This window comes from Mauremys mutica, chromosome 21 (assembly GCF_020497125.1).
Source record: "Mauremys mutica isolate MM-2020 ecotype Southern chromosome 21, ASM2049712v1, whole genome shotgun sequence".
In the NCBI taxonomy this organism is placed as follows: domain Eukaryota; kingdom Metazoa; phylum Chordata; order Testudines; family Geoemydidae; genus Mauremys; species Mauremys mutica.
The window spans coordinates 6,626,978-6,652,431 of record NC_059092.1 but is presented as its reverse complement, the minus strand read 5'-3'; the positions used below and the strand labels follow the sequence as shown (position 1 = coordinate 6,652,431).

The 25,454-nt window shown below is 49.6% G+C and overlaps 1 protein-coding gene across 1 annotated transcript; it reads left to right on the top strand.

The window, feature by feature from the left end:
• Positions 1 to 12,589: 12,589 nt before the first annotated feature.
• LOC123354419 (olfactory receptor class A-like protein 4) lies at positions 12,590 to 14,256 on the top strand. Its single transcript, XM_044996489.1, has one exon. The coding sequence runs from the start codon at positions 12,638 to 12,640 to the stop codon at positions 13,724 to 13,726; it is 1,089 nt and encodes a 362-aa protein (XP_044852424.1). The 5' UTR covers positions 12,590 to 12,637; the 3' UTR covers positions 13,727 to 14,256.
• The last annotated feature ends 11,198 nt before the right edge of the window (positions 14,257 to 25,454 follow it).

The following is a 25,454-nucleotide window of genomic DNA, read 5'->3' as shown; positions in this document are numbered from 1 at the left end:
GAAGAACCAGCTTATACATGAGCAGCTTCTGCCTGTTCACATGCGGCCCCCATGGAGATCAGCAGGGGCACTCGAATGGGAGCCCCCCCTGACATCACAGAGAGAAGGCAGCTGTCAGGGGGATCTTCACAAGGGCCTGTCTGCTTTGGTCCTCCCTCCCTGCACTGCTCCAATAGAGCCAGGGCATGTTGCATCCCCTAGGTGTCCCGGTGCAGCGAGAGCCAGGGCGGGTGCAAGGATGTTTCGTGCCCTAGGCAAAACTTCCACCTTGCGCCCCCCTCCTCCCCGAGCCCTGTGGCAGCTCTCTGCCCCACCCCCTCTGCTCTAAGACGCCCGCCCCCGTGGCAGCTCCCCACCCCCTTCCACCCTGAGACCCTCCCCCCGCGGCAGCTCCCACCCTCCGCCCTGAGGCACCCCCCACGCAGCAGCTCCCCCTGGCCTGGGGAGCCGTGCGACAGCTCCCCGCCCCAGCTCACCTCTGCTCCGCCTCCTCCCCGAGCACGCCGTCGCTGCTCCACTTCTCCCGCCTCCAAGGCTTGCGGCGCCAATCAGCTGTTTGGCGCCACAAGCCTGGGAGGGAGAGAAGCAGAGCAGGGCTGCGTGCTCAGGGGAGGAGGCGGAGCAGAGGTGAGCTGGGGCGGGGAGCGGTTCCCCTGCGTGCTGCCCCCCCTTACTTGCTGCAGGCGGCCCTCCCCGCGCCCCCTGGCCCCAACTCCCTCCGCCTAAATGCCGCCGACGACCAGGGCGGCCGAAGATCCAGCCGCCGCGGTCGCCGCCGAAGGACCCGAAATGCCACCTCCCAAATGCTAGCGCCCTAGGTGACCACCTAGGTTGCCTAATGGGTTGCACGGGCCCTGGTGAGAGCAAAGGGCAGGGGCTGCTTCCCATGGAGTGTGTCCATACATCAAACCCGTTTGAGAAAGGAGTCAAAGAGGTTGTGGGAGAGGGGCAAATTCAGAAATTCAGTGTAAGCAGGTGCAACTGCCTGGCGCTGCACCTGCATACACCAGAGCTGAATCGGACCCCAGGCATATTAAAATTACCTGTTTGGGTGCTGCAAGGTCACGATGTACCTTTCCCGCCTGCGACAAAGGTGGGATCCCAGTCTATCAAGAGACAGAGAGGCCAGAGTCATGCCGGGTGTAACCCCAATTGATTTAATTGCAGTCACGGCAGGGATGAATTTGATCCAGAACATTTCAAAGGTTAGAGCAGTGCAACCGGATGCTGCATGTCACAGGCTCTATCAGGAGTTAACATTCTGATGCAGTACAGATTCATGCCATAACACAACCTCTAGAATCCTAAGATAATAAGCAGCAAGGCTGCCTGCTGTACGCCCTGCTAGCTAATTACACTAGCATGGACAGAGTTCCCTGGCAGATTTTCATGTGCAATACTCATTTAGGTTGATAAAATATGTCAAAGGAAAAGGCTGGGAAGCCATTTCTTGCAAGTCCTCATAAATAGAACCTCGGCTACTAGAATGGTTTCATATATTTAAATACTAATTTGTTCCTTATCTTTTCAGTTTTCCAGATTCCAGAGACATATCTACCGAATGCCAGAGAACAGATCTACTCATTCAGACATTCTTCATCAGGAATATTTTCTTGTTGGCAACCGTAAATACCTTCCAAGTGGCCACACCCTCTGCCTGACCTCTGTGCCAGGGCTGAGTTAGGACAGGGGCTGATGATAGCATGAGGTGCTGAGTACACTGGCTCTGAACCTAATCAGACCACTTATTTCGGTGCGGAAATATGGAGACAGGAGCTTTACTTTGGGCACCCCATTAGACAGCATTCACCTGAACCACCCTATGCCCCAGTTTCATTATCTGTAAAATAGGGGTGATAACATTCCCGCACCTTTCTAAAGTGCGTTGCAATCCTGGTAGTCCAGGCATAACATACGTGCAGTGTGTAACTTGTTATTTATTATTAGGATTATGCTAACTCTGTGGAGCACCGCTTTGAAAACGGTAGGGGGTTCTAAGTGGTGACTCATTTGTTATTATTCCTTTGGTTTTCACTGTCACGGCATAAATACTTGGTGAACTCACTGAAGCTTGCAAACATCCAGTATAAATCAATCAATAATCGTAAAGTGGGTGGTATTAACTAGTATTCTGGTACTAGTGTGTCTGTGTAAGTTCACCTCTGGTATACATTCCCTCTATTCTAATTCTGCTGTCAGTATGTCATTCAGTACCTTGGCACAGCGGTGTCTGGCCTGGTGGTGTATGTTGTATGAAATGTCCAGCAATTAGCTTTTCTTGCTTCCATCTTATACCTTCTCCATCATACAATGCCTTATCCCCACTTGTATTACACGTGTGCATGTCCAGCTTCTAGTTCACACAAATTCCTTTGCAGTGGGGGCAGAAATGCTTGATTTTTACTTTTTTTTAATCCCTGCGTCCATTTTCCCTCTTTAATGGTCTCGAGCAGTTTCTGCCAAGTACACTTGGTGTTTTATACATGGCAGTAGACAGAACAAATATGTTGATGAGTTCCAATGAGGAAGTGTGGATTCAAATCATCCAATTCTTCCAGGCTGTTTCATCTGGAAGGAAGCACTCAGGCCAAGTACATCATTTAGACACATTTTAGAGCTGCACAGGCCAGGAACACGATAGGAGGAGTGAGGCATAATAACTATTGAGCATGCCAAAAAAAATGGCAAATGTCATTGATTCGGTGACTGTTTCTCAAAGCTATGCAAATATTTCTGTACGTAGCTAATTAATTATGGGCATGGGGTTATTTGCCTGACTGCTTTTGAAACAAATGGAACCCTTTCTATTCCTGAACACATATAGCTCCATCTATATTATATTGTGGGGGGCGGGGCTGGTATGAGATTGCCAGTTATTAAGGCTGCCCAACAGTTCCCATTCGAAGCCCCTGATTTCAGTTGCTGATAGCTTTGCCAAATTTTAAACTATTTGGGGGTGCATGTTCCATGCCAAGTTTCTGCCTCAGGCTGAAGTTTTTTGGACAATTTAAGCCAAAGTGGTTTGGACATTTCCAAAAATGAGGCTAGGGAAAATATTTTGCTTTGCTCTTGTTTAAAAATTCTGGTGCCCATTTCTTTGAAAAGTCCACAAGTCTCTTGGCTTTGGAGCAGGGGCTTGAAATTTGGCAGGCACATGCTTTTTGCCATTGTTGTGAAAATCTGCCCACATCTGGCCAAGTAATAAGCCTTTGAAAAATTATCCCCAGAGCAGTTCCATCCCGTGCACCGAATGAAACAGGTGGAAAAATAGTATTTGATCATGTAATTAGTGGCGGTATCAAAATGCTTATACATGCGAGGGCTGAATGAAGGGTGCATTAACTCTGGCATTTCCTAGCTTTTGAGTGCTTGACATTGGAACCTCGATAATAGACTCATATCAAGTCACAGCAAGAGGACTGAAAGAGTTTATCAGCCTTATTATCATTAATACTTAGCACTTCAACAGCAGCTTTACTTCCCCCCGGCCCCCAAAGCTTGGTACAAATTTCACTGAAATAGAGAACAAAATGGCAGAGGTACAACTATAAAGATGACATTGGGTTGCATTGAGCTTTCAATATTTATTGAATGAAGAGGTAAATATTAACAGAGATTAAGAAAGATTAAAGAGAGTTGAACAGGTCAATATTTACCAGGAAGGAAAATAAAGCTTGATATTTATTAAAGGGCTAAATCTACTCTGTCAATGCAGTATTTCTGTGGGTGATACGTGCTAATCAAACAAACCAACCCCAAATCTCTGTGTGCATCTCCATTGACTAGCCACAGCAGTGACACTTCTCCGAGGCGCGTAATAGCCGAGAGGAACTGAAAGGGAGCAAAAGAAATCTCAGCCAATGGATAACATGTTGGAACAAGACTGATTCACCTCCGGTGTGAAGTCAACGGAATTCCAGTTTTACGTCAGGGCAACTCCATTGTTTTCAGTGGACTTCCACTGGCATAAAATTGGAGTAACACAAGGGTAGAGCCAGGCCCTCCAGCTCCATCCCACATCCATTTAGGAGAGGACTCCCCAAAACCAAAAAAAACTCACCCCAGTGCACGGCCAGCGCAAACCCATTGGACTCCTCCTCAAGCCCTGTTTTGATCCCGGCTAGTACAGAGACGGCCTCTGTGACCCTCACTCCAATGACAGCTGTGTTCAGCTGGAACCATGGTAGCCAGCCAATGGCCATGAGACAGAACCTTCGTAGGAGCTGGCCCAGGCACACGGAACTCGCGGCTGCAAGAAGTGAGCACAATCACAAGCCTCAGAGCGATCTGCAAAACCTGCCTGCCATCCTCCTTCCCACCCAGTCATTCGCAACAGAACACCCAGCGCCTGGCAGGGGAAGAAAGCATAGTCCTCTTTGAATCTACAGGAGACAGATACCGTGGTGATGGCGGCCTTAGAGCTGGATGGATGGGTGGAGCTGACTCTCTGCTCAGGGGAATACTATTATTCATTCTTTTTATTGCAGATGCCTCTGGGAGCACCAGTCCTGGACCAGGACCGCAGGGTGCCAGGTGCTGTGCAAACAGAATAAAGAGAGTCCCTGCCCTCAGAAGCTTGCAATAATTTCACCCTACAGGAACAGACAACCCCACTCAATTTACTCAGGATAGAAAGCTGGATGACAACAGTGGACTAATCCTCTAAGTAAGGGAAACAGGACTCGGTCCTTTTTGAGCAGCAAATGAATGAGGGCTGCTAATACAATGAGTGCATTAAACAGAGGAAGGGCCGAGTGGGTTACCGAGTAGTCCGTGCTTCTCTCCCGGTGTCACAGTGGAATAGAAACAAACCTAGTGACCCAGCGTGGTTTTGTCTGTTGCGAGGCTAGAGCCGCATTGCCACACCCTTTGAGTTCCCCTGCACTACTTAGACTCTGCTGTGAAATAGCACAGTTGTTGCGGATACTGCTGCAGAGGCCCCTTGTAAAACATTCTGGGAAGGAAGATTAACAGGTTCCTTCATTCAGTGGGGTTAAATATGCAGCAACATTGGTAAAATATTAAAGCAATAAGTCACAGCTTTTACAGCCAGATAAATCCTCTTGCCGGTACCTTGCAGCCAGAGAAATATAACAGATCGTTTCTTCTGCCACTGGGCTTCTCTTCATATTGTCTGATACACTTTCCCAGCCGGCGTGTTGCCACAGCCTTTCCTTTTTAAAAAGCAGATGTAGTGGGTGAAATGAGTTTGGCAGGTCTCAGTCAGTTCCTGACTGGCCACTGCCCACATCACATACTCTACCTATGTGGCCCAGCCCATCATAAATCTGAGCACCTCGCTAACACGAAGGAATTGATCCTTGCAGCCATCGTCAGAAATATTAACACTATCCCCATTTTACTGAGAGGGTGCAGAGTGATGAAGGGGCAAATTTTCAGAGTTCAGTGCACTGGCCCTGGGCACGCTGCCCAAGATCCCACCGGGAACGTGTGGCCGAGCTGGGATTGAACGCCGCTCTGCTGAGTCCCCGTCCTGTGCATTAACCGCACCCTTCTCTGGCGCTATGACAACTGGCACTTTCAGCAGGGAGGGGGTAAGGACCGAATGAGCCACCGAGATTAAACTGGTCTCTCCCTCTTTGAAATGGCCCCTCCAGCTCAGAATCATAGACGTGAGGTCCCGTCCAGTCCTACAATAGGTCGTCCAGTCCAGCCCCCTGCACACAAGGCAGGACTCAGGGGTGGGGAGAACCTTGCGTTGATTCTGTCGCTGCAGCTCTGACTACCCTGAGAACCAGAACAGCTCTTAGCGCAGGCAGCAGGCAAGTGGCCCCTGCTTGAAGAAGTGGAATAGGCTCTAAAGCAGGAAGAGTTGGCCTGGGACAGGAAATGAGCACAGGGCTGAAAGACCAACCAGTCCTCAGGACCTTCGGTGACAGCTGGTAGGCAGGTGTTGCTGTTCATTTGCTAGCCAGAAGCTACAGCACTGATGGGATTATCCGCAGAAAGGCCACCTGGTATTGTGTCCTCCCTCAGCGGGCGTCTGACCCTCCCAGAGGGCCATTAGATGGACAAATCAGTCACCTGCAATAGTGCCTTGGCGCGAGGCTGTCACTGAACACTAAGCAGGGCTGAAGCCAGCAATGAAAACGACTCCGAGTGCAAACTGGAGAGCAGGCTCCGGACACAGGGAATGACAACGTCATAGCCGTATCCCGGGGTGACGTGCAGAGAGCGACCTACTCAGCAAAACACTTCTATCTTACTACTAATCCAGGCCTATGGCACCTTTCATTACACAGGATGCACTTTTCAGCCCTCTCCTACCCAAAGAGTGCCCCTGACGTGCATGGTCGTGTGAAGGCATTGACATCATAGGCCTGGGCCTCGGGCTCCAGCTCCTGGAGAAATGAATCTGTCAGAATCTCAGCTTTCGTTCAAAAGAAAAATTAAGATTCTCGCTCTCATGGTTGTGAAAAAAAAAATCTGAACATAGGAATTGACCGTGATTTATGCATTAGTGTAGGTGTAAGTGAGGACACACATGCTGCAGGGGAACAGAATCAGGCCCTCCGTGGCTTGCAGGATGCACCCTCCACCCAGAACCTCAGCCCCCTAGGAATACAGAACAAAAAATTACCTTGCCAGGATAATCCCAAGCACTCCATTATCCTGTGGTTCTAAGATCCAGTTGTTGTAAAGAATTGCACACTTTACTTGTGCCTGGTTTCACTGAACAGAATTCCTTGGGGTTAGTTCTGAGCTGGCATCTACATTTACTGAGCTCAGCTTCCAGGTGCATAACAGCAGCCCATTTCCATTCAGAAAGCGACCCACCTAATATGCGCTTGTCACTCTCACTCACAGACGTGATTTCTAGTGTTATCAATTATTTAGGGCTCAATCAACTCCTGCATTTTGCAGCACCACATCACAGCGCCGGCTGCTCAAAGAAAGAAAAAAAGTGGCTGTTAATATTTTCCCGATTAATTAGCTGTTTGCGACACACAGGGCAGTGAAGCACTTGTTTAGATGTTACCTGTGCAAACATAATCATTGCTTTGAACAAATGTATCTCTGTGTAACAGCAGCTCTTCTTTCCAGCCAGAGCACAAATGAAACAAGGCAACTCTGAACTGGAGGAGAAAAATAAATATAGGATAGTTTGTGTGAGAAACAGCTAGCTAACAAAGACCATCAATTATTAAAGGCCTGTCACATGTTTTCTCCATACACAGGGAAGTGAACGAAGGTGACAGGTGGCTGGATTCATGCTGTGGGGATTTAAATGGCACCAGAACAGTGTGGATGAAAGAGTTAGGTAATCCAGCTCTTACAAAGAAGGTGGCTGGTGTATTAAATCTATGTCAATGGACCTGTTGCCCTGAATCAGTTTCTCAGTGGTGAAAGGGCACCCATCATGTATGGGTGACACAAGGAGGCAGTGTGACCTACTGGAAAAAGCTTTTTGACTCAGATTCAGGAGACCTAGGTTCTATTCCCTGGCCTGCTGGGTGACCTTGGGCAAATCACTTCACCCCTCTGTACCTCAGTTTCCCTATCTGTAAAATAGGGATAATGAAACCACCCTCCTTTGTAAAGTGCTTTAAGATCCACTGATGAAAAGCGCTAGATAAAACTAGGTATTATTATTATTCAAAGCTAAAGGAAAGAAGTTTGCCGAGCTGATTCCATGTGTGATCCTTGCCCCTTGGCCAGCAAAGGATGACAGAATTCCCACTGAAGCGAGGGCCAGCGCAGGACTGTGTGTGTGAAGGGAGAGAGAGTTCTGAATACCCAACCCCACTAGTTCAACATAAAACACTGTGACCGTCACATTCCTACTTTACCTCGGGGAAACCGTTTCACTTTTGCCAACACGCCAGCTTTGATTGAAACCAGGAGCTGCCCTGTCAGGAGCTGAGGGCGCGCCCGAGAGCAACAGAAATGTTTCCTGACATCTTTGTTAAAAGCATTTCAGCTCTGTGTTCACTGCAAACGTTCCTGCGCGGTCTCAGCTCGCGTCAGTGTTCCCAGGATGAGTCAGGCCCCACACTGCCCCTCTCAGGAGGCAGGTGCAGAACCCACAGCTCAGAAGGAGGGACTGAGAGTGGCTTTCACCCCCCCTTGTGCCTCCCAGATACTGCCACCCCCACAGTTGCCCTAACATATGGCCCCCTGCCAGGGCTGTCTATGAGTTGCGCTGTAGCCCAGAGTATCCAGAGAGCAAGTCACTAGGTCTAGTGGGAGTGGGGGCAGCATAGGGCCATGTGTGTCGGCCCCATGCCGTGGGAATTCTGTTGAAATCCTTTGCTGCCTCTATACGCCAGGGGAGCAGCGTATAGGGCCCAGTGAAAGGGCTAAAGGTGTCACTGCTGGTGGGATGGAGCAGAGGCCGCGAGGAGGGGAGAGCCCCGGGCCACACCAGCGCCAGGGTTTTGGGAGCACTGGCATCTGACACAGCAAGTCACTCACCAGCAGCCCTGGAGGGCTGTTCTGTTTTGTCTGAGCAGCACAGCTGGCCCTGGAGCTGGCAGAACATCCTCTCAGAGCAGCTTTGGGGACGGTGCCATCTAAAGGCACAAAGTGATTTCAGACGTGACTCATAGGAGCAGGCGCTGTTTGCCTGTCAACAAGCAGACACGTAAGTAAGCCCCATTGTCTCCCTAGGAAGAGAGAGGCACGTCCCTGTGCTGATGTGCACAGCAAGGCCGAGGGGCGGAGGTGGGACCCCAGACCCGCCAACAACGCCAACCAGATCTCATCAGGACTGAGACAAACAAGGCTCAAAGCAGCCCAGACGCAGCCTCCACTCGACATTCAAAATTCACCTGCCAAGAAGCCGGCTGTGCTGTGGCTCCTCGTGTGCCCGTCTGAAGGGAGCAGATTTCTTGCGCGGGATCCTGGCTCCCACCACAGCGCCACCCTCAGTTCTGCTCCTCGCGTCCATGGAGGCCTGGAGCCTCTTCTGAGCACTTCGGACAGCTGGTGACAGACAGGAATTGATGCCCTGAACATCTCAAGGCCCCATGCGCGGCGGGAACAGGACCTATGTGCCACAACAATATCATAGCCAGCCTCTCTGCAACCCCCGCAGCACTGACTGTGGGATCGGGCCCACAGTCAGTGCTATTGTCCCAGATTTAATCCCAAAACCCCCAAGATTAGAGCTGTGCCATCCACGATTGAAGGACCAGGCTTTGTTTCAGTTAGATGCCAAAGCTGAGAGAAGCTTGGCAGCAGGGTGACAGCAGCATACAGCAACACAGCCCAGTTTGCATCGGGCCCAGCGGGATGAGCCCGTCGTCCTTTGCAGGCCAGGCGATCATGCTTGGGGAGAGCAAGTCCTGGTATAATTAGTGGCGGATGCTTCCATAAGCTGTGTGATTATCAAGAGCTACCGTCCATGAAGCCAGTTAACACGGCCTTGCAGCTTTGCTAACACACAGACAAACGAAGCAATTAGAGGAGCATTAGCAGGGGGCTGCAGTGAGGCCATGCTAAGTAGCAGGGCTTTGAGAAGCTCACAGAGCGGGCAGCCCCACACCACCATCAGCATTTCCACTAGCCAACCTGCCATTCAACTGTCTTTCCAAAGAAGGGGAGCCGGCGGCGTTGCTTTACTCCAGGAGGAGCTGAATCGCAGAGAGCAGATGTAGTGATTGGCTGTCAGAGCTCGGATCATTATCAGAATGGGCTGGGCTGCTTGGAAATTCCCACTGACCGACAAAACGATTTGAGAGGCAAAGGTGCAGCGGAGGCTAAAGGAGAGTCAGCAAAAACATCGGCGAAGCGAAGAGTAGGTCTTCACTGCACACAGGTGTGTTCTAAGCTCAGGTTACCGAACTCGGGTTAAACTAGAAGTGAAGAGATGGCAACTTGGCTTTTAACTCAGGTTAGCAGTTCAAGGTGGGGGGGCTAGGGTTGCACCTGAGCTGCTAATCAAGGTAACAACACACTCTTTTCCTGCAGTGAAGCCATACCCTAAAAAAAAAGGGCTAGACCCCAAAATCACAAAGAGACAGTCGCTGCCCTGAAGGGTTTCTACAATATGAACTGCTCAGGTTTTAGCCTCTCACTTCTTGCCATGTCCTAGTTCTCCAGTCCTCCATGGAGTCCTCGAGCAAGAATAGCAGAGAGGAGACCTCATCTTCCTAATGTAAGAACGACCAGAAAAATCCTTTCAGCCATTCTTTATCCATCAAAGAGAAGCAAAAAAGGGGCATAATCCCAGTTTCTTTTTCTTTTGCAGGTCACCTTTAAGGCTGGATCGATTGCAATGGCGTGATCCAGTCAGCTGAGTCTGCTCAAGAGGCGTTCCATACCAGCACATGCCACGTCCTCTCCTTTGCTGTAGGGCAGAAGTATTATGGCAACCCACCGATGTGGCAGAATAGACACGTGTGACGGGTTGGACCTCCCTTCTGGGATGCCACCTGATGTGCTGGGATTTCACTGAGCCCCTCCTGCCCAACCAGCCTAGGTTCCCTCTCCCTGCTTTAAAGAATTAGGTTCTCCGGCCTCTTGCAGCACACAGAGACACCCCGCTGAAGACACAAACTCAAGTCAGCTCTGTGTGAGAGGGCCCCCCTAGCACTCACATGCCCACCCCTTTTGGGAGACAAACCCAAAATACTACTGTCTTGCACTGTATCGAAAAATCCGCACAGCGCAAGCTCATAACAATCCACCCTCTTCCTCAACGTGAAGAGAGATGTGCACGACTTCTCCCCCCGCCCCGTTAGAAATCACATAAACTGGGTTTAATAATAATCAACATAAGTTTATTACCTACAAAAGGTAGATTTTAAGTAGTTAAAAGGCTAGCAAACAGAACAAAGCTGATAACCTTAGTAAATAAACAAAAGCCACAAACTGATCTTAACACACGAGATAGGTAGGATACAAATTAGCAAATTCTCACCCTGAGTGATAAACAGGCTGGCAGATTCTTAAGGCACTAGCTGCCTTGGCTTTCCCATGTTTTCTTACACAGGCTAAAAATCCTTCCAGCCTGGGACCATCACTTCCCACTGTTCAGTCTTTGTTCCTCAGGTGATTCCAGGTGTGTTGTTTTAGGGACAGTGAGGACGCCTCATGTTGTCATTGTCCTTCTTTTAGAGTGTCCCCCCTCTTGCTGGAAAGCTTTTTTGCTGTGACCCGGGTCAAACAGTTCCCACTGTGCAGCGCGATCTCGGAGAGGTTTCTACTGCACACCATCCCTGGGGTAATCCTCGTGCTCGTGTGCATTTCCTCAAGAAGACACTAACATTGTTTGGCCTCATGCAACGTAGCCCATTTGAAATACAGAGACATGGTCAATATTCCCAGCTTCAGATACAAAAATGATACACGCATACAAATTGGATAAACACATTCAGTAAATTCTAACCTTTCCAATGACATCTTACCAGACCCATCTTGCATAAAGTATATCTTAGTTATACCATATTCATATCGTAACCGTATTTTGAAGAATATGGGGTGTAACGTCACAACATGATCTTCCCTAAACCTTCTTCAGCTGGTCACCCCACCACTGCCATGTTGAGGTGAAGGGGAGAACAAAGGGCCTAGAGTCAGGGTCCTCTCAAACACAGGGAGGAGATCAGACTGCTGTAAAGGAGGGCTGCCCTCGGGATACATGTGCATAAAGCCTGTTGCTGAAATGCATCAGAAGCAAATCCCTCTTGCAAAGACAACGCTTCCCGTGAGAAAATGTAGGAGTCATCAGCATGAGCGAGCCTTTAAAGCAGGGCAACAGGAGTCAAAATGCTTGGGTTCCAGGCCTGGTTTTGCCCTGGGCTGTCCTGTTTCTGCACCTGTCTGTGCCTCCCCATCTATCCGGGTGTAAAGTAGATGCAAAGGTACATACCTACCTGCTTCAGGGGACATTGGGAGCATCAGTGGTTTTAACTTCTCCAAGATCACCAGCTGAGAGGTGCAACTATATTAGATTGGCAAACGCGTTCCCACCGATTGGCTTTTAGTACTCGCCTCCCAGTGTTAAAGAAAGACAATGCAACTCTTTGTAGGCCTATTCTGTCTCATTCTAGCAAGGGAGGAGGATCAATCTGGAGTCACAGGCCTTTAAAGTCCCAGCTGTAACCATTTGGTGAATCAGTAGGTTGTATAAATGCTTGTTTAGTTGCTAAGCATCTGATGAGCAGATGAAATGAGTGGAAAACTAGCGGAGTCAGCAAAAGTACCAGTTCACACAAACAAGCGAGCGGACCAGCGAAGAGAGGAATTGGAAGGATGGTAAGTACTGAAGGAGAGGGGCCTTTGCTTTTCTGTGCAGGTTCCAGGACCCCAACACACAGGTGAGTGGATCTAACAGTGAATAATGAGCCGTCACTTAGGCCCTTTATCTAAGTGGAATCTACATCCCTGGGATTTGAGAATTGGTGGTAGGGTGCCAGAGCCTTTCACCTCTAGGTCACTGTCCTGGATCTGCTCTAGGACAGTAGTGACCAAAAGCTGTTGCCTTGCTCAGGTTATTCAGTGGCCTAGGTGTAACGAGTTTGGCCGTGTGTGTGTCCCTGGCTAGTCCCCAGAAATAACATCCAGATAAAAAAACCCCAACCCAACTGGCCCCTTGCTGGGAGTCTCCGTTAACGTGGGTTGAAGGTGAAGCCCCTGTCTTGATCCCAGAGAAGCAGAACAGGTTGGAGGCATGATGATGGGATCGTCTCTGGATGCCTGCACAGCCAAGGTGCTCCGGCTCTGGGAGGAGGTGGGTTTCCCAGGCTGGCACGGACACTTGGATATAACAGGCCTGCCTCGTGTTGCTTTCACAGGGCTTTCGGGGCATGCCAGAGCAATGACATCGGATGCGCTGTCTCAGGGCAATGTGGTGCAGGTGACCCTGTATGGTGCTCTGGTCCTCCTCTGCCTGCTGGGCAATAGCCTGGTTCTCCTAACGGTCCTTGCCATGACTGTGAAGCATGGCACCATGGCTGCCTCTGACCTTCTCCTGGCCAACCTCTCCACCGTCAACCTCCTTCTCACAGTGCTGCGGAACACGCTGATCTTCACAGCTGACCTGGGGCTACAACTCTCCTTGTCCGCCGCTTGGTGTAGGGTCTTCATGTTCACGTGGGTGCTCTTGAGAGCTATGAGCACCTGGGCCACTTCCGGCCTGAGCATCTTCCATTGCCGTACCATAAGGAAGCAGCATCCCCTCGGGGCTAGGGAAGCCAGAGGGGCCAGGGATGCAGCTATCGCTGTGTCTGCCCTCTGGATGGTGAATGGGTTGTACTCTCTTCCTGCCTTGGTGTATTCCAGCCACGCGGCTGGGAATACCACTCTCCCCCCGATGCTAGTGAGCAGTACCACCAGGCCTTTGCTGGGCTGCACATGGGCTTTCCCTTCCCAGCAGAGCGGGCTGGCCTATGCCACGGCTTCCTTAGTCATCCACGAAACCGTGCCCGTGGTCCTGATGCTGGGCGCCAACGTGTACACCTTGCACAAACTGAAGGGGCACGTGAGAGCCATGGGGGTTGAGAACGGGGTGGCCAGGTTTGCCTCTGAGCGGAGAGCTGCCAAGGTCATCCTGGCCCTGGTCATTCTGTTTGTGGGCTGCTGGGGGACCAACACGCTGGCAGTCGGCTACCACAGCTTCACCAGCTGGCCTGCCGCACCCTTCCTGCTTCAGGCTGCAAATTTCTGTGCCTCGCTCTTCCTGGGGATGAGCCCCCTGGTAATCCTGGCAGGGCACAGCCAGCTGCGAAGGACGCTCCGGAGAATGATCTGTGCGCGCTAAGAGGGTTCCGGGCATGGATGCAACAGGGACACAGGGAGCTGCAAACTCCTGCCAGAAGAAACTATCCACTGGATCCGTAACCATCAAAGCTCTCTGTTCTCTACTCATGCAAGGCTCTTATAGAGGACAACAGCCTACTGGCCTGAGTGAGGATTTCAGGATTTGGCCAAGTCTTTGTAACACACATGGATCAGGAATGATTTATTATCAGAGCACTATTAGCTGCTAAGCTGGGTGGTCTTGTGGTGAAGGCCCTAAACTGGGACTCAGGAGATCTGATTTCAATTTCTGGCTCTGCTACAGACTCCTTGTATGATCGTAGGTAAGTCACTTCCTCTGTGCTGCCATGCTCCACCTGTAAATGGGGATCATGATACTTCTTTGTCTTGTCTATTTAGACTGTACGCTCACTGGAGCAGCAACTGTCTCTTATTTACTTATCTAGCACAATGGGACCCTGATCTCAGTAAACCCTAGATGCTGTTTGTGGTATGTTTATTTCAGTGGAATTCACTGTTTGTTTTACACAAATTCTGACTCATTTCCAAGCTGTGTGTTTTATTCATCAGTTTTAAAAAATAAAACCGTGTAGCTGTTCAGAGTATTTGAGTCCAAATTGTCTAGTTCAAAGACCCTTCTCTCATTTAACGCAGGGAAGGCATTTTGCTGCAAAACTGCATTATTCAGCTCCTGCGGTCTCTGTGTATCCTTTAACTTCCCAGCTACAAATCTGGGCAAACAGTTCAACCGAAAAGTTGGCCAGGTTGGGGGGGGGGGGGGAAGAGGAGAGTTTCAAAACAGCTAAAATTGGTTATTTCCAGGGTTTGTTTAAAAACTAGGACCCTGACCTGCGGGCAGAGGCTGGGTTAGTAAAGACCATTTAGCAACAGAGCCTCTTGCTTAACCACCACCTTGATTTACTTTAAATGAACAAGTGCCATAGCTGATCACACTCAGCCTGATTCTCCCCCACCTGGTGCAACATGGGTGTCAAATGTGAGTGAACCAGCTGGGCAGCATCTCACACCCACTGATCTAAATGGGTGAAGAAGGTGCAGGGCAGAGATTCAGCCTCATCCTGTGTCTCTGTCTCCTATGGCCGGGAGCCTACCAACAGTGATGGCAGCTGTAAAAATCCCTCTGACTTCAATGGCATCAGCCCCTCCCCTGCCTCCCATCACGCTGCCTCAAACCCACCACAAGCAGCTGGCTCATGTAACTCACTGGATTTCAGTAGGACCTGGACACCATTTGAAAATTGCAGCCCGAGCCAAAGCTTGGTGCAATCAATAGGAGTCTTTCCCTGACTCCCACTGGGTTTTGGATCAGGCCCCAGGACCATAGGCCCTCCCTTCCACAATGCACTGAGGGGGGAAGAAAACAGATTTTGTGGTGATTTTTTTTTTTAAGTTGGAGGAATGCTGACTCAGCTTTTTCAGAGAGCTCATCAGCTCTGTAGGAAGCTTGTGGTCTGGAACACATAATGCTTAATGTCCCATTCAGTAGTTTTCAGTTCTAATCATATGGAGAAAACTGTATCTGCATTTCCCCCCAGCCCCTGGTGCAGAGGCAAAGGAAAATGAATCAGTGAAGCTCCCTGGACTGGACTCGAAAGAACCCCTTTGCCTAGGTTACCTCATCTAATCTAGCCCCCTCCGCCAGTGCAGGAGTGTTTACCTCGATCAGTTAGTCTTAAATGTCCCAAGCAATGCAGGTGCTGCCATGTCCCCAGGGAGCCTGTCACATGCTCATAGATTGCAGGGCAGGGGAATTCACCCTCCATTTTTATCTGGATAAAATCCCCTTCCTTTCAGTCACTGTCCCTTTCCTGAGCGTGAGAACATGAGAGGAGCAGGGGGAAGGACAGGAAAGCACATCTGGTTTCCATGAGATCCCGAGGGCCTTGGCATTTGTGCTTCTTTTGACTGGAGGGATCCATCCACAGGACTGAGATAACACAAGGCCTGGTCTCTTGACATATTTCCACCCATGCAGGAGCTGACACTAACCCACGGCTGAGTGTGTGTTAGGAGTCATCCTCTGCAGCTGACTCTCACAGGATGTGAGTTTAATGAACCCCACTCTACAGAGCCTGGCTCTTTAACGCAAGATGCCAAGCGCAGGCTTTTAGCTGTCAACATACCTAGTTCAATCCCTGAGCTATTGGCCAAGATGGCAGCCATCAATATTAGCACAGGGAGAAAAGCTCTGTCAGGATCATGCTCCTGTGCATTTAAAATAAAACCTTGCAGAAAACCAGGAACCCAAATGAACTCAGCCCCTGAGACACAAACTGCCGCAACCCTTTGCTAGCAGGAGGACATCCCAGTGCTAGTGCAGCAGCCTCTTTTGGCAGCGTGGCTAGAGCCTGGAGTTGACTTGACATTATTCTTGCCCAGTCTCTGACGAAGGGTAGCAACCCACTGAAGGGGAAGGAAAAGCAGTCTGGAAATGGATCCTTCCTAGACACTCAGCTAAAATCCCTTACCCTGCTTTAACAAAACACCCCTTGAAAGTACAGGGCATTTGCTCGTTGTCCCTAAAAATGCTCTTTTTTAGACACTTAGATGAGGCTTTGAGCAGGTTGGGGGGACAACCAGGTACACTGCTTAGAGCTCGGTGTCCTATGAGCTATCCTTTGAGATCAGGCCGCTTCAGATATTTCACTGGGCCAGCAGCTTTTCACATGCCCCGTGCCACCCTCCCACCAAGCAGGCTGGTGCCCCAGATTCAATGCCTGAGATACTCATGTGGGGATTGAATGCAGCTGGGCTATAGGAACTGACTGAGGATAGCCATGCAACCAATGGGATGAGTCCAGCAGGCAGAACAAGAAGCCAGGGACCATCTTGATGTGTCCTGAGAGAGGCTCAGAGCTCGACGGAGGATGGAGAAATTTTGCCTTTTCCTTCTAGTTCTATGCTTTGATTGGAGTGGACTGCGTTATCACAGCTATGTGTGTCCAGCCTCCGGAGGATCCGGAAATGTCAGCTTTCCCCCTGACTGAAGGCTGAATGACCTTTTGACTCAAACCCCACTGTCTTAAACTAAGCTTGTCTTTCTGTTAGCTCAACCATATCTGTCTAAAGCCTGACAGGAGACAGAAAAAGCCTGCAGAACAGAGTTTTGGCACTGACAGTGCTGTATCCTGGACCTCTCCATCCATACTCATAGTTACTCTTAATAAAATGGGTTGGATGCACTTCACAATAATAAAGAAATACTAATAATGATCTTTGCCTTTCTGTGGCACCTTTCAGCTCAGAATCTCAAAGCACTGTGCAAACACCAAGAGAATCCTTCAAAACACTCCTGACTTACACCAGGAAGGAACTTAGCCCAGCATCCTGTGGCGGAAATCCCTCTGGATGTAACTCGGTTGCAGTCAAGGAGGTTCCGGCAGGGTGGACATTGGCTCAGCTTGTCTGAGGATTGCAATGTCTCTGTCACAGTTTGCTGGGAGCTTGCTGGTAGTACACTGCCCCCAGCTGACTCAACCAGCCCGTGCTTCACAATCGAATACATCAGGGGGTTGGCAAAGAAATGGCAGCTCCTTGGTACTGACACTTGAAAATATACCCATAAAGGGACAGATAGTTCTAATCAGCACTAGAACCATGGGTTTTACGAGCTAGATCCTCAGCTGGGGTAGATCAGCATAGCTCTGTTGAGTTCTATTGAACTACCCAGATTTACAGCAACTAGGATTCAGCCTGCAGGTTTTTAGAGTAGCACCAGACTCACCGGGTTTGCTTTGCAGGGGCTCGCACGCACCTTGTTTATTGCTTTTGAGCCCCATGGGCTCTCTCCCACCTCATCTGCCAACACCACACCCCCGATGAACCAGAAACCTCAGTGAAATCCACTCGCAGCTGCTGGGTTTCACCATGCAGAACTATCACCTGCCCCGTCGCCAAAGGAAAAAGCAGAAGTCAGAGATGCAATGTGGACTAGTGGATACAGAATTGGACTAGTAATTCTATGCCTGACTCTGCCACTGGCCTGCTGGGTGGCCCTGGACAAGTCACTTGGGCTCCGTGCCTCTGTTTCCCCATCTGTAAAATGATACTGAACTCCTTTATAAGGTGCTTTGAGATCTACTCATGAAAATTGCGATATTGCTAAGTATTATTAAGTCAGGCACAAGCTATCTTTTGAGAAATCTGCTTTGAGTTTGTAATGGAAGGTGAAAGCTAGCAAGTTTCACTGAGCATGTTTCACACAGCTCTCGCCTTTATACCGACGAGAACAGGCGGCAGCTGCACTTCAGCACAGCCAGCAGCCGAGTACATGGTGGAACGATCAGCACTCTGGATCGGTCCCATTGATCTGAGTTCAAATTCTGATGAGGCCAGCACACCTCTTTTTATCAGACAAAGTGGCTAAGTGGTTCTGGTGCCGGACTTCTCTGGAGTTTGAATCCCTTCCTTGCTGTCTCCCCACATCTCCTTTATAGCTATAACATGGGGATAACAGCACATCCCTACCTTACAGGGGTGCTGGGAAGATAGACACAGTAAACATTCTGAGGTGCTCAAATACTACTGTAATAGGGGCCCAGATAAATACCTAAAAGAGAGAAATCCAGACCGGGGCCCATACTGCATGGTTCTAAGGGGCCTGCTATGGTACCAATGGTCTTACTAGAAGAGTTCAGCCCATACCAAACCCCAGGATCTGGTCTGTGTATCCAGACCATCCCCTCCCCGCAATAGATAGAACCAAAACCTCAGGCTTCAATGGTGAGTCTGAACTTTCCCAAATTCAGGTTCAGCCAATCATACGAAGAGGTTTGAACTGCAGAGCTGGATCTGATCCTTGGATTTAGGTTCCAACCCAGGGAGTAGCTCAAGGGATAGACTGTATGATGCAACATGATATAGTATATAGGACACTGGCCTGGGAGCTAAGACTCCTGGGCTCTAACCCTGGCTCTGCCACTGATGGGCTCTGTGCCCTTGGGCAAGTCATTTTGCTGCTCTTTCACCTCCCACCTGTTTAGTCTGTAAGCTCCCTGGGCCAGGGACTATCTCTTACTGTGTGTACATATGGCAGCCAGCACAATGGGATCCTGGTCTAATTGCTATTGTAATACAACTAATGCCCCGGAATTACTTCCACATTTATACATCTATCAGATGGCTTTGATTTGGCTTCCTCTACCCTGGCTTTCATATCTGTCCCTTTTTGTTTATTTCAGTTTTCTGTTCACTGTCCTGGTTTTCTATTTGCAGCCTAGTTTAGCACAGGGACTCTTTGCTTTCGGCGCTATGGAGATTTTGTGCAGTTCCCTCGGGGAATCTTTGTCAGGACAGCGCCACACAAAACTCATCCGTGATTAATAACCGAGAAAAGGGGAAAGAGTCACTGGCCCTGCGTGCTGAAAGGTTAGATTGTTTTGGTAAACACAGATTCAATCAGCAGTTCCCAGTTGCAACATCCTACGGTTGCTCCGTCAATGTAAGGCCAAAAGCTTTCAAGCAGTGAGTACTGTCTGAGCTGATCACTGCTGGACAGTTTGAATGCTATCCTTTAAAAGAAACCCAGTTTAGTGATTTCCAGCCTTATGGCCCAGAGCCCTCTAACTGTCCACAGAACAGACAGCAGTAATGGGGCCCACACACACACACACAATCAATCCAGACCCTGAGGGAGTACTTTTCAGCCCAGTCGAGTTTGAATTGGCACGATAAAGCTCATGCTCAGGACCAAGCCTTCTCAGACACAACACGCCCCACTCATGCCTTGCCCCTTTCTTCACCTTGTAACTTGTGAGCAAGGAAACGGGGAGGGAAGTGGCTTGCACTTGCTCAGTGCAGAGGGCTCTGGTTAGCACTTACCCTTGTGTCCATGCAGAGGCTCTGCTCACACCTTGTGCTCCTGCACAACAGCCTCGTTCATCCTTCTGCGGCCTGAGGGTCCAACGGAAACTCCCTGCTCGTTCGAGCCATGGTCTCTCTGCTAAGGGATCCAACTAAAACCGGGACCCACCTCCCCAGCCCGTCTCTTGTAGGCTACCAGCTGGCACAGCCTCTTCAGTTCCTGGGATGAAATGAGTCATGTAGACACACAGTATTATTGTGTATTCAACGCTCCTCAGATATTGGCTGCACCAGAACCACCCTAGGAATGATGCTGAAAAGGGGATCAATGCTGCTGCTCTCAGGCAGGGGTCAAAACACTGCGAGAGGCCTCTGAATAACAGCTGCCACAGCACAGCAAAGGCACCTGGTACAGCAGAGCAGCGCGATCGGCACGGCCGCCAGCTCAGCTCGCCAGCCCCGTTGTTGTAGCTCAGCAGAGCACGTTTAATTCCAGCACATGCACCACGACTGGAAGTGCTTCTTCAGTGGGAACTTCCTTCCACGCCTTGTGTTTTCCCTCCACACTTATTGCATGGAGCTGGGATGCAAAAATCGATGCCAGCGAGGTACACAAGGGACGCTATGCCGATGAGCAAATAAATACCTTCAAATAGCTCTGGGAATGAGAAGGGAAGCTTAGAGGGGAAGCAAAAATGAACTGGGTTTGCCCATTGGCCCTGGCAGCTACACCCACCTTTTGCCAGGCACTTGACTTTCGGCATGGGTCTGGTGCATCTGGTATATTTCTGCTGTGAAGGCAGGTGTTAGCAGCACACCCAGTTTGGAAGTGCACTGATGTTTTTAATCCGACATCATTTTCCAGCGAATAATTTGGTGGTTTACTGGGAAATTGCATGAAAAACCCACATGGGATCAAAAGGATGAACCGGCACGGAGGCTGTTCAGCCGATCGAAGGCCACTCTCAGTGCTGTTATCACGTCAGAGCCAGGCACCTGGGCAGAGACACAACACAACTGGATCAAGTGGGGCAAACATTAAAGAGGACCTCGACTGCCAGGACAGGAACGGAAACAGCCCCGACAAAAGAGGAGAAACCGGTGAATTATAGGAAGAGCTTAAAATAAAACCAAGGAGACCGGCTCTGCAATGCTGCAGTCTGCAGCCACATACATGAGGGGGTGGAAACTTGGCAGGGGAAAGGCTGGCTATTTTCAGTGATCCAGAAAACATTCGCATCTGATCAACAAACTATCTCCTGATCGTCCTGCCTCTCAGGGAGGTACAGAGATGGGAATTACAGGGGGTGACAGGGAGGGGAAAGGAACTTGGAAGTTAGCAAGAGGATGCGGTGAGAGAGGGAGCAGGCTAGAGGAAAGATGGTGACGAACCAGGCCAGGCCAAGAGAAATCCCCCCTCACACACACACCTCTTTCCTCCTTTCAAAATCCAGTTCCTGCCTCTTTCCAAACCCTTTCCCCAAAGCTCCAGCGAGGGATCCCCACTCTCCCTACAAAGTTTATCTCAGGGATACTCGGCCTGGAGAGCCACTTTCCCTGCTTTGGGATGACCAGTGATGGTGTCTGCTCAGTGCCCGTCACAGACATTATACTGCAATTCGCGATAGCGGCTGGGAACGGGTCCCTCTACGATTGTCGTTCAATCAAAGAATCCAGCGCTGAATCAGCCTGGTGGGTGTCATTCCGGCTCGTAGTGGAACTGGGGCCCAGACACTAAACAGTAACCACAACTGGTTCCTTTGGGAAGTCTCTGCGGCAATGGCTAAGCCACCCAAAGGGCTAAATGCCCCTTGCACTCCTAGAGATGGTCTTTCCAAGGCATGGCTGAGGCCCGTTGGCAGATACTTGCCCTGGCAATGCCCGTCCCAGGCCTGATCTGTGAAGAAACAAAGGACTGTCTCCGGAGCTGCCAGCCTGGCCTGATTTCCAGCCCAATACTAAATTCACGCTTCAGCATTTACTAAAATGTTTATATATAAACACAAATATAATTGCTGATACTCGAGCCATCCACCAACTGTAACAAACTCCAAACAGCACATTCGACAGTGTTTGTCAAACCTGCATTAAAGCCAAGTAGCAGCAGAGCACGGACGGCTCTTTGAGGCACCAGGGGTCAGACAGGCACGTCAGATGTTGGAAAGAACATACCCATCTCCCCGAGAGAAGCAATGCTGCCGCAATGACCCTTTTGTGGTCACAACGAAAAGGAGGCTGAATCATTCCACCACACACAAGCAGTGCTAGGAAGGTGATGCCAGGGACAGAGACGTGCACAGCGTGCTGCCACGGCTTGGAGACATCCCCTCCAAAGAAGGGAATGCCGCTAGGCAAACTACCCCACCAGCATTCATCTCTAAGGACATTATTATATAGTTCACCTAATGGCTTTGCCGTGATTCCTGGCTTGTTTGAAACCTAATCTGTTACTTATCTGCTGTGACTCAGATAGCAGTTCCCTGATAATGCGACAGGGAGGAGATCTGCATTAAAAACCCAAGGTGCTCAGGGATTCAGACATACCCCTTAGGCATTGAAAGCTGAAAGTCACCAAACTGTGTGTTAACCTGGGATCATGCTTTTTCCATAAAGATATGGGATAAAATCAGTTTCACAGTATTTCAGTTATGGGGGATGGTGGGGGCGTGGAAAGAGACCTGCTTTGGGGCCTGTTTCTATTAGATGAGCCCTGGCTTCAAAGTTGAAATCCAAATCTGCATCCAAACTTCAGGGATCCTGGTTGTGATTCAGGAACAGTTCTAGTTTGTCATATTCTCCTGTAACTTAAAAGTGGGCTCGGTTTGAAATATTTTACCATGTTCAGTACAGAGAGACTGGGAAACCAACACACACAAGGACACGCTGCCAAACTAACCAAGATGAGGGGTATGTGCTGGTCACTGCCTCGGGAGGCAGCAATCAAAATTCTGATCACAACCTTCATACACCTTTGAAATGTTTGAAACATGCAAAGCTGCCATTTGCAAGCTTAGCTGTTTTAAAGGGAGAGGATTCCTAGAACCAGGTTTTCAAATATAACCTCCCATGTTAAACACGGAAAATGCGCATTTGTGGGCACAGCTGGGTCACTGCACATGGAAATATGCATCTGGGCATAAAACACAGCTTTCCAGGCTCTCTTTGAAATCACAAGCCCACACTCTGCGGCAATCTCTCAGTGGCTTCCCCAAACCCGGCTCTTGGAATGTCTCTGAGAATGGGATGGGCCAGGTCTGCAAGCAAAGCCTCCAAATTTGTGCTCCCAGTTTTCTGCCCACAAATATTCGCACATGCTAACTGGAGAGCTGGATATCTAGCTACTTGGCTTAGTGCAACAACGACTGGTCCCATGGGCACAGAGGCAGTGCATAAAAACTACAGCTAGGAATGCTGAGGCTGAGTTGCATCACCTTTTAAAATGCTACATTCTCTTTCCCGCTCCTCCCATACAGCTTCACGGACTCTGAAGTCAGTGCCCTTCCATGCACAAATAGCAGGTGTGCCTATGGAACAAGCTGCAGAATTTGGCCTGTCTTGTCTGGGAGCAGGATTTCTGTGTAATGGCGACATCCAGTGGTCAAGTGGGGGGATTGCCACCAAAGGTAACGGAGAACCAGAACCTGACCCAATAAGCACAAATAATTATCTCCCATTTATCCAAAATGGCATTTTCCCCCGCCCTCCCCCACAAAGGTTTTGAGTAACCGCCCTGATCTTCCACAAATAGGGCTGTAACTGTCATTGTGTGTGCACCAACGTACACAACAGAAATCAGATTAGAGGAACTGAGTTGATCCCTTCTCTCTTAGGTCCTGATATGGCCTGTTATCTTTTAAAGTATTTACCCCCACCACACCCCTGTGAGGGAAGGAAGTGCTACCATCCCCATTTTACAGGAAGAGAACTGAGGCACAGAGACTACGTGACCTGCCCAAGGTCCCACAGGAACCTCTGTGGCAGAGCAAATGATTGATCTAGCAACCAGATCACCGGTCTCTCAGTTACAGCTATGTGTGTATCTGAATCCTTCCTGCACCATCAATGTTCTGCCATCTCTGTTTATCCTGGGCCATTCTTTGCCTGTCCTCTGTGTTAAGTCTCTCATGGAGTCCTTGCCAACACTAAGGTCGCACATAGCAGAACCCAAGAGTAACATTTTCTACTATCTCCACTTGGCTAGGGGACTCCATCCCACCCTGGTGGGCGATGACCGGCATCAGTTATACACACCTTCTCCACCTCTCATCTGGACCACAGCAATGCAATATACCTGGCCAGGAAGGCTTCACTGCTTGGGAAACTCCAGCTAGTGCAGAACGCTGCAGCACGTCTCCTCAACAACACAGGCTCCTGTGAGCACATCAGGCCTGCCCTTCGCTATCTGCACTGGCCTGCCACAGAATACAGAGTCAAGTCCAAGGTCTCAGTCCTTATCTTCAAGGAGCTCACTGCCCTGGGCCTAGGGTACCTAAAATGCCGGAATGAAGATTGCGGTCGACAGCTCCGCTCCTTAGGCCCAGTGGAACTTTCTGCCATAAGGGTAAAGCTCGTCTGTACAGAAAAGACAGCTTGCTCAGGGGCTGGTCTGAGACCAGGAACTAAGGGCCATCACAACCCACATCACCTTCTACTCCAAGTGTCAGGCACAACTGTGCAACTTGCCTTTGCTAACCTAAACATGGAGCAGCGTGGATGTGTAAAAAAACCAAAACCCACCACCACCAAAACCACACTCCACTGCACGCACAATTCTCTCCCTGAGGAGAAACGGGAGAATGAATGACATGTGACAGATGTCAATCACATCCCTGAATGCATGACTGGAAGGTACTCTGGTGATGAAGGCAGGATAAAATCCTAGAGAGAACAGACGAGACAGCTGATGTAACAAATGGCGCACACACACACACACACAAAAAGCCATTTGCAGTGCACAAAGTTCTTCTTGATTGGTCCTACATAACCCAGGAACTCTGCTTCATATTTTTGAGACATCTCCTGGCACCTTATTTGTGAACTATTTGCATACACACAGACATCTCTTGTCATACTTAGAACTCAGGGTGTCCTGGCTCCCAGGCCTATGCTTCTCAGACCATGCTCTTTACTTCACACATTGCATAAAAGATCAGAACCACATGTGTCTTCTGGGAGAATCTATCTAATGGAGGAAAGTCACCCCCTGCAGGGGAGCCAGCACATGATCCTGAGCACTACGGGAGTCCCAATATAGCCCCATTTGAAGGAGTTAAGCAGTGCACAGGCCTTGCACTGGCTCCTTGTCCATGGATGAGCTTCAACCCCTGTGCAGTGAGTGAGGAGGGGAAATCGGTGACTCATCCAAATGTCACATGGCTAGTTACAGCCCTGTCCTCCAGCAACAGAGGAAGCCTGCTGTTATCCAGGGCCCTTCTGAATGGGAGACGTGTATCACGAGTCTGTCCCAGGCCAAACAGACCTACCACAAGCCTGTATCATCACTGAGCCCTGCCTCTGTGTAATTCCTCCTCTGCAACTTGAATACTAGGCCAGAGGCAACTAGGCAGTGTCAACCATAATTCATTTCTCCTTTTATCCTGAGCAGTAAAATATGACCCAATAAACACAATTATGGTTCGGCAAATATTCACACTTCAGCTTGAAAAACGATGCTGTTAATTTTACCACGTGACCCAGCAAACACTTTGGCTTTTCCCATTCATTTCCCTCATAATACAAACTCCCCAAACATTATAATGGTTTAACTCATTATCTCAGGTCCTCCAGGGTTGCTTTAGGCTCACTACCATCTACCACAGAGAAGGAGCTGGCGAACGGCCTCGCACATCTGTGAATTGACTTGAAATGATGGTTTGACTTTCTCCGGAATGTAAATATTGCAACAG